Source organism: Thermobia domestica, chromosome 3, assembly GCF_964235325.1.
Source record: "Thermobia domestica chromosome 3, izTheDome1.hap1.1, whole genome shotgun sequence".
Lineage (NCBI taxonomy): Eukaryota > Metazoa > Arthropoda > Insecta > Zygentoma > Lepismatidae > Thermobia > Thermobia domestica.
The window spans coordinates 276,950,325-276,960,377 of NC_137456.1; the positions used below are offsets into that span (position 1 = coordinate 276,950,325).

General features: G+C 37.3%; 1 protein-coding gene across 1 annotated transcript; it reads right to left on the reverse strand.

Moving 5' to 3' along the window:
• Positions 1–1,956: 1,956 nt before the first annotated feature.
• LOC145681082 (uncharacterized) lies at positions 1,957–8,215 on the reverse strand. The gene is made up of 2 exons (XM_081752454.1): positions 8,168–8,215; positions 1,957–4,003 (listed from the first exon to the last, which is right to left on the reverse strand). The coding sequence occupies exon 2, from the start codon at positions 3,859–3,861 to the stop codon at positions 2,107–2,109; it is 1,755 nt and encodes a 584-aa protein (XP_081608580.1). The 5' UTR covers positions 3,862–4,003; positions 8,168–8,215; the 3' UTR covers positions 1,957–2,106.
• Positions 8,216–10,053: the final 1,838 nt, after the last annotated feature.

Here is a 10,053-nt window from a genome sequence, read left to right on the forward strand (position 1 = left end):
CCCATATACAGGGTGGCCCAAAAGTAGGTATACAGTGGCACCTAAATTTTAATTTTGATCGCAATTTTGATTCACGCAAGTGTTCAAAATGTTGTCCATCAACACTGCAACATTATTCAAGTCTACCCAGAAGGCTGCGGCACACATTACGACACAAACTTCAAGTTCAATTTATGCATTAAGCGTTGTAACGATGTTCTATGGAAAGCTTCTTTTAGGCCGTTGACAAATGTCAGTGCAATTTTCCTTTTATTATCCTCTGCCATTGAAGTCTTAAGGAGTCTAGAGTTTGATGTATTAACCACTGAATCTGTTTTAATTCAGTTTGTATCTTATACGATAAATTGTAAACGTGTTGAAGCAGAAGCGTTAAATTTGCTTCTCCATGACGCATAAAAATGTTCAACATTTTCACTTTTTTCAATCGTTTTAAGAATCCATTTTCTTTGATTTTCATTCAAGTTAACACCCATCGTTCGAGATATCAAGATAGCTGAAAAGAAAACGAGAAAAGAAATTATAAACGAGTTATGGCAGTACTACGACTGTATTCCTACTTTTGGGCCACTCTGTATAATAACCCTGCTGACTCGTTGCAGTTTCGTCATGAAGCAAGGAAGAAGGAATGAATGATTAAAGGATTTAGGATGTGAAATTACTGAAATATAGGGTTGTGAATTTAAGAAGGTATTACAAGAAAATCCAGAAATGAAGCAGTTTGTAACAAATCATCCATACACAAACAACACACCGCTAAGTTCTCAGTACGCGTTCTATAGAGGACATAGTAATTTAGTTACAATGTACGGTACTATAAAGTAAAGATTCTGAAGAAAAAAAATATGTATTTAGATGTCAATTTCCTCTGTCCGTAAATTGCTGTAAATTAGAAAAATACCCTATCTCACATCCAATTTTGTATTTACCAGGAGATGCAAATTTTCCAAACACTGACAGTATAGAATTAATGAAGCGAGGTATACTTCAGCATAGGACGCTCTTCCTTCTAAGTCAAATGATAAACTAATCTTTCCGTTTTGTCATACGTGTTGTAATGAATTACTCGACAAACAATCCATAACCTGAGTAACAAACAAACAAAAATCGGATCTTGGAGCACTTAAAGATCTCACATGTCAACATTACTTCTGGGTTCGTTAAGGTATCATCCAACAGCATTAGTGATGTAGTATGTTCTTCTGTGCTTAAAAGATGTGATTTGTGCATTGAAAATGATGATGAAAATAATTTGGGTAACATCTCTTCAGCGTTTGTGGCTGACAGATCCCCGAATAGTGAAATGTATGTTTCTCAGTGTCTGCGAAAAATTTTATTGCCATGGCTACGTAGTATAAACATTACCGACTCTATTTTATTTTGGCATGACAAGGCATTATTGCTTTATGCACACAGCACCGTGCAGTTTCTGGAAGATAATCACATATCATATGTTGCGCGCGTCGACAACCTAGTTCCCCAGTGCAAACACATTGAGTGGTTCTGGCCTCTGATCAAGAGAGATACAATTGCTAAAAAGCTCACGCAGCTTAAGTGTAATTTGACCCGGATTTCGGAGCAGGTGGCAGTTAAATAGGAAAGACTCCTCTTTGCCAACTTCAAGAGAAAACAGTACTTTGCTGGTCAAGAAAGTTCGTATACTGTCTGTTTAAGAGGTTTTAAATTGTATACCTATGAGATAATCTATGAGATAATCTATGAGATAATCTTTGGCTTGGGAATTTTATTTTCCTCCGTTCTTTGATTTGTGACAATAAACCTGAACCATGCCTTATATTACAGTAATAACTTTAAAGCAATATTTCACACGAAGCGGAATTGTTCTAAAGTATTTTCATAGAGCATTTCGATTCCTTCCATAACGAAAATTCTGATTGCACTGAAATATGAAAGATAACATAGGTCAGAGATAGTGGTACAGTAAAACGAAACTTTTTTAATCGGTGAAGTTGCATTTAATAGCATAGAAACTGATACTTATATACAATTACAATAATTTTAGGAACATAGTGGTCTTCTACTACTATACAGGTAATAATTAACTGTGTGTACTTTCCCACTGGTAAAGTCATGTACCCGTGAAGAGATTCATGGAACAACATTTAGCTGCACGGGTAAATTGAGATTCAAAAGGTATTTGGGATTATTTTTGTCACTGGATTCATCCGTGGGGATCAATTCAATATTGCATGGAACATTTCCTGAAGTGACTCTTTTGATGGTGCCAGAAGCTGATGGAACTGCCAAAGACATTTGATTTTGTTTGTAATCTGATTGTGGTGAAGTTTCATGGCCTTTGTTCGCAGTTGTAGTCGCAGCAATGCAAGGGTGTGTACATGTACACTTGATAGCCGGGACGGATCGCAAATGTGTACGGTACTGTTCATCTTCAGTGGGTCTTCTGCGAGCACATTCTTCACAATGAGTAATAAAAGTGGCAGCTAGTAAATGGTGAGGGCAGTTTGAGTAATGTGAGTGTACGCGAGTCGGAGTGAGTGGACAGCCCTGTCCTCGCCTGCAGGAAGGACAAATTGGTGCGTTGCAGGGAAGTTCAGCATTTGTGCTATACTGCAATGAAGTACAAGTATGTGTAGAGGGAAAAAGACTCTTCGATATTTTGCCACTACATGACAAAGTAGACGAGTGACTGTCACTGACGTAGCCATTGTCTTCTTCAGCATTGAATGACGAGAAGTGGTTAGCAGTCAAGCTGCGGCACTGGGAGATGAAGGTCTTTACGTCATTCATATCCAGTGTGGATCGTGGGGTATGCAGACTCTCAAGATTTGTATTTAAAGATGTTGATCTGTTTGGCGCTGATTTGGGATCTTGAGACGAACGTGAAGGAAGAACAAGCTTTAAAGGCACTAAAGGAGGAGTGGTTTTTTGGTCTGATTCCTGTAACGCTTTATCCACAGATTTGTATGATATTTCTGAAGTTTCATCATTATTTATTGCCTTCTGCACTGAGTGATCGTCAAAGAAAGGAGTCCCATCAGCTGTGAAACTTTTTATGTTGCATGGTTTATCAATTTTGATAGATTCATCTGAAGCTTCATTTGTATTTCGTGTTTTCTCGGTAGAAGTTGCAGAACTCTTTCCATCACTCTTCAGGTATGATCGACTATTACCAAATATATCTGAAAGTTTTCGAAGAGCTGCTATTGCTGGATCAATGTCTTTCTTCTCATCTATGGTGTTAACCGTCTCTTGTAAAGCTTTGGTGATAAAGTAAGCAGAAGATTGATTATTTCCCCAAGCATATCCTGACTTTGTGATGTCTGGTTCCGATGTTCCAGTACTACAAATAACCGCATAATCATCTGATGTAATCCACAAAGTAGCGCTCATTTGACTATTCGCAGCATTTGGTAAGTGTGCTGGGTTAAGACCTGGAGCTCCGCTTATCGTGAATGTTAAGTTTCCCTTCGAAAAGTCCAGACTAGCTACTGGCTTTGCTTCGGTTCTCTCCAATTTTTTAACTACATTTACTTCGTGCTTGAGTTCCGGATTGCGTTGAGGTGAAAGTGCTTTCTTTGCACTGTCAGGTGAGTTCAAAGTTCCTGTTTGGATCATTTCTGCATTACTGTTTGCTTGCTCTTTAGAAACTCCCTTCCCTGATTGATGGTCACCCATACCATTTGTCTGTGATAACGATAGCTCTCGAGACGGTGCTTCTGGAGCATTTACAGGCGGCTGAACGATTTGGTCAATTCTCGAAGGTAACACCTCGTGGATATGATAATGTTCCTTGCTTTCTGCGGTTAGTTGCTCTTTGTGTTCTGTTTCAGACATGCCTTCTGCTTTGGTAAACCAGGAAAAAAATGACGACATACGGTTCATAAGTTTATAGAATAAATGATATTAGTTTCACAGTTACTTATACTGTACCATAACCATCGTCCTTGGGAAGAAAATAGAAGGCATTTCGTTTATATCTTTTTAAGAATTTGCCTTCTGAATGAGATGCATGCTGAAATTTTATCTGAAATAAGAAAAATAACACATATTTAGTTTTGGATTGAATCTCTCGAATTTTGCCTTATTTGTCAGAAACGGCTAAACAGGGGAGGTTTTATTTGACATTAAAAATTATTATTATTTTTTTTTTAAAGTTTAACATCTCACTTGATTATGCCTTTTACACTACAGAAGTCCGAAGATTAACGATCGTGAATGATTACGAAAGTTACTTTTTGTGCTATCCTAACAAGAATCGAACCCAGGGCCATGTGCACCAAAGACACACGTGCTAGGGGGGACTTCTTGACTTATTTTCTCTTTCTACCACTCTTCAGTACTATTAAACTCGACAGGGACATGCACACAGAAGTATCGAGAACAATTAAAATTCCACCCTTGCTACTACAAACGAAACCACAATGGATTTTGCCTCACGATCGTGAGCCTAACGTTCCAGGGCGCTCAGCTACATCCACCGGCCCACTAGACCAAGGGGTAGGGCCTGAGAACAGCAGATTTGCAGTCTAATGATTAGTGGGGGGGGGGGGAGCTGCTATCTTCAGCAAACAATTTCTTAGGAATGAACGTTTTCGTTTATTTGATAAATTTAATCTTTTTTTAAATATTATTAATTACAAATTATTTACTATTACTATTAAGTATTATACAAATTACAAGTTTTTTAAATTACAAATATCGTCAATGAAGGGGAGAATTGGCGTATCTTGATTTTTATAATTTTACTGGAGAGTGATTTAAAATGTCTCATTCAACGTTCTACCATGATATACATTTAAAGATACGTCATTTTCAGAACGTGTATACCTTCTGAAATGAATTGTGAAGTGTAATTCCAGTGTGAAACTATTTATTTGTGAAACTATTTTTCTGACGATAGAGCGGGTTCAGTAAGGATGGCTCGTGGTCGTAACTCAAAATAACATTTTCAAGATACGCCACTCCGCCCCTTTACCGACGATATAACAATATTTAAATCCTGTGGATTCCGGAAAGGAAAAGGCACCAGAGATACCATTGGGTTGATGAGAATTATCTCAGAACGAGTTCTGGACGTAAAGGAAGAGTTGTGTTTGTGCTTCATAGACTGGCAAAAAGCTTTTGCAAATAAAGAAATGGGGGTCAACTGGAGAGACCAACCGCTCATTCGCAACCTGTACTTAGGACAACAAGTCAAGATGCGCTTGAATGAAGGATAAACCAATAGTGTGGAGATTGGAAGATAAGTCAGACAAGGATGTAGTATGTCGTCCCAATTATTCAACATTTACAGTGAATGGTTAATGAAGGAAGGATTAATGGGAATTAGAGATTTCAAGATAGGAGGGCAGATTATTAACAAGATCAGGTATGCAGATGATACGGTTATTTTAGCTAGAACCGAAGAAGAACTACAGGAGATGATTGACAAAGTAGTTGACACTGGGAGACTATATGGAATGGAAATCAACATCGAAAAATCGAGTCATGAGAATATCCCGTGGAAATACGCCCTTACAGATCAGAGTAGAATACAGAGTACTTGAAGAGGTTGATCATTTCAAATATCTGGGAAGTATTTTGACGAAAGACGCGTATTGCACCAAAGATATCAGGTCGAGAATTACCATAGCTAAAGAAGCATCCAACAAGAAATGGTCATTCTTAACTAGCAGCCTTAATATTTGAATAAGGAAGAAATTGGTCAAGTGCTATATATGGGGCATTGGATTTTATGGTTCACAGACTTGGACAGTACGGAAGTTAGAGAAGAAATATTTAGAGAACTTCGAAATGTGCTGTTGGAGGAAGATGGAGAAGATAAAATGGACAGAAAGAGTAGCAAACGAAGACGTTTTAAAACGGATAGGAGAGAAGAGGACTCTTCTAGCCACCATCCTTCGTAGAAAGGCCAATTGAATTGGACACATCTTGCGTAGAAATTGTCTTCTTCATATCGCAATGGAAGGAAAGATGGAAGGAAAGCGAGGAATAGGAAGAAGAAGAACACAAGTGATCGATGATTTGAAAGATAGGAGAAAATATTGGGAGTTAAAAGAGGAAGCTGAAAATCGAGAAACTTGGAAGAAACATTTTGAGGCCTAAACTGAAAATTAAGAAAAGAAAAAAAAAAACCCTCATTAGTCCCAGGACCTGCCAAAAGGCAGAATACTTAATAATAATAATAAAACCACTCCTTACAAGGTATTATTTACGAGCCACATCGTTGTGTATTGCTTACGTAAATCATATACTGTTATTCTAGCCATTTGAGAACTGAATATCTGTTACTGTTAAGCAATTCTGTTAAAACTATTCGAATATCCGAAAATTTACTTTCAGAATTCGAACAATTGTCGAATATTGAATAATTATTTGAATAATAAATTTGGTTCGAATATTCGAATAACGACTGAATTATTCGAATTTTAACACGACTAGATTCTCAAACGACTTACAGTCCACACTCTATGATCATGTCCTACCTTTTCTTTCTTTCTTTCTTTTCTTTTCTTTCTTTTTTTAAAAATAAGTACAGTAGAGCGTCGATTATCCGAACGTCGGTCAACCGAACGACCGCTTAACCGAACTGTGTACTCGCTCGCTTAAAGGATTTTTTTAAACGTTAATTTTGTGTACTGTGTGTATTGTTCATGCAAAATGCGTATGTAATATGTACATATTTTTGTTTAATAAACTGTACCACATACTATATATTCCTACTAAAGTTGTCTTTGTACGTTACTTTGTAATACTTAAAGAGATGCCTGTTTTTATGAATAAATTTACTGTACAGTACTTCTTTTTGGCAAATAAACATGTACAGTTCGATTATCCGAACAAACCAGTTTTCCGAACACCCATGTCCCCCAATTACTTCGGATAATCGACGCTCTACTGTATTCACCGAATATTGGTAGCTCGTAGTTGCATAGAACGAAAAGTAGGATTACAGGGACCTCGTATACAAAATCATATAAAATAATCGGAATAAGCGAGACGATTAAGTAAGTTTCTTGAAGGAACCTTTGAAGTTATTTACATCATAGAGTCAAGGATACTCTAGATCAGTGGTCGCCAAACTTAACGAAGCTATTGAGCTACCATACCGTTTTTAAACCCTACTGTGAGCTACCAACCAAAGGAACTACAGTTTTTTAAATGTTACATTTGTTTATTGCTTATAAACTTACATTTTTAGTAAGTATGAAATCATACTATTCAAGTTAGCAAATGTCTAATATACACACGAAAATCACAAGTGCATAATCCCACGCGTATACAATCAACTGTGAGATGAGGCTGACAATGGCAGTTGCGCAGGAGAAACAAGCAGTTGTTGTCGTCAGCGCCCCCTGTCGTTAGCGTCAGCTTAGTGGAGGAATCAAGGTTAGCCAACGAACGTTAATGCAATCTACCGAAAATGTCCTCGTGAGCTGTGAGTGGCTCGCGATCGATGGTTTGGCGATCACTGCTTTAAATTTTCACGAGAATGGGGATCCATTATTTTTTCCCCAGGCCGGTTGCCAGCTCAAAAATGTAAGGGGGCCCGATCCAACTATATTATAGTTCATTTGCAAGCCTACCGTGAAAATTTTAGTGGGCCAGCAAAAATTTAGGAGAGGCCCGGACCCCCCTAGACCTCCCCTGGATACGGACCTGTTTTTCCCCACTAAATGGATCACTTTGTCCGTTACTGGTGATCATAGCATTGAAACTACTGTTCGTTACGTAGTAAAAGAGAAATTAATATTGTTTTCGAAAAGCAAAATCTTCAGGGGTCTTATGTGGTTCTGATCCCACGTTAAGTTGTAGGTCGTTGTCTCATTTAGCCTTGGTGCTAAAATGACGCTAAACCCCAGTCCTACCATAGCGGGATCTTTATATTGTTTATTTAGCTGTTGTCATGTATCCAGACTTGTTAGGGGGATACAAAATTATAGAACCCCCCTGATTTTTGAAGATAGGTGGAGCATGCAGATCATGAATATGGTTTCCCCCTAGAGCTTTAGATCCCATTCCCCCACCGAAATCGAGAAGAATAAATCACTAGTTAGCTGTAATATTTTGCTATCTACTGATAATGTAGCAGATATTAAATATGTGAAACTCGTTATTGTAATTTACGATACTATTGAAATACGTGTAGTTCTAATTTTTTCTTTCACATACTTTTGTTTTTACTCACCTGGACTCAAGCACGATGACGTGACACTTGAATTTCTATGGAGACACAATTGTTCTCAATTTAACAGGTGAGATTTTTAATTCGTTCTATTTATTGATTTATTTCCATTGTTAGAAATCTAAGCAGCCTAAATATTAAATTATGTGTTTTGATTATACGAAACTGATAGTATACGTAGAATGGTATTTACAAGAATTTCGTCAGAATATTTGAACACATTTTTTTAACAGGGTGGACCACGTATCTTCAAATGCTCTTGAAACTTTTAAACTAACAAATTAAAAAAAAAAAAAAACTGTGTACAAAGAAAATACCAATGGGTGGAAATCATTTGACATACTCCGAACTACCATCAGATTAACAGTAGATTTGAAATATGTAATAATGTGACGTAGTGCTATTTGAAAAACTGATCTTATATTGGGTTGGCATGGCAGCACTGTTAATTTGATGGTATGGTGGAGATATGAAAGAATTTCCCTGTTGACATCTGCACCGTACAAAATTTCAGCATGTTTATTTATTAGTATAAACGTTACGAGAGTGTTCCAAGATAAATTTCCTAGTTCCACTGTAGCGCTCAAAAATATGACCACCCTTATATAAACTTGGTTTTCTAATAGTCATATTTGTTGTTTTATTGAGAAAAATAGTGAGATATTCTGAAAAAACAAGTCACACAGAAAAATCTGTTCTCCGGACAGCGGTATATTATACAAATAGGCTATACGGAATCCTCTTGTTTACTACAGAAATCAGTCCATAGCATACGTTATTCGTATGCTACATACGCATTGCCCTCTTGGATGTTACATCATGCCATTGCAGGATGTCTGATATCTAACAGTCTTCCTTATATTTCATACATATATGTATGTTACCTTCGTCAGCTATATGTTATATACGCAGGGGCGGATCCAAAATGGAATTCTGGGGGGGGGCGGTGGGTTGTAATACTGCTACTTAGAGCTACTTTTAAGAGCTCCAAACTCTGGGATGGGTTTTATTTATATATAAAATAAAAACGTTTCCTCTTCTGGGGGAAGGGGCGATTGCCCCGATCGCCCCCTGGATCCGCCCCTGTATAGTATACCTCCATTTGTGTGTGAGATCCTGACCGCCTATATTGTTTCATACGGAAAGCACGTGCAGATGGAACACTTATACAGAAAGTATTTTAAACATGCGTTTTCAATACCAATACGTTTGCTGTACGTTAAGTCTAAAAACTACAGGATTTACAAATATAACATACGATTTCACGTACGCCACATACATTTTTTTCTCAGTGCATTTTACATAAGGAAACACTGTTTTGAATCTGTGTTTTGCTGGTTTCTCCGACTTTAGGCGGGACTTTTTACTTTTGGGTAAGTTGCCTAAAATGAACAAGTCTTGTCTTTTTAGATGCAGACTGTAACGAACCTAAGCAAAAATATAAAAGTTCCTCTTTAAAAAGTATAACAAAAGCAAAAATCAGCTTGGCTTCCATGAATTTTTTTATGTTCAAGTTATGTAGTGAAAACAGAGATTTTATACCTCTGCAAAATCTGTAAAAATACACGTTTCCGCTATTTTTCTTGTTTTATTTTTTTTTATCTGTCAAAAGTATTAATTTTTGTTTACGTACCTTATTAATAGTTAACGAACTTAAAAAGTCCACTACTGAATTCTCTGTGTCTGTGTGTCTGTCTGTCTGTTATTTGCGAATTTTTCAATTTTGAGCCCTCCATCGTCATAGAGCATCAAAAACTACCTGAGGAAGTGACGGACTTTTTCGCGTCACTCTTACCCGTTTCCGAGATATTGGCCAAAGTATGTCCAATTTCGGGAGATTTAAGTAGCCATATCTCGGGAACCATAAGTTATAGAGAGACGATATTGGC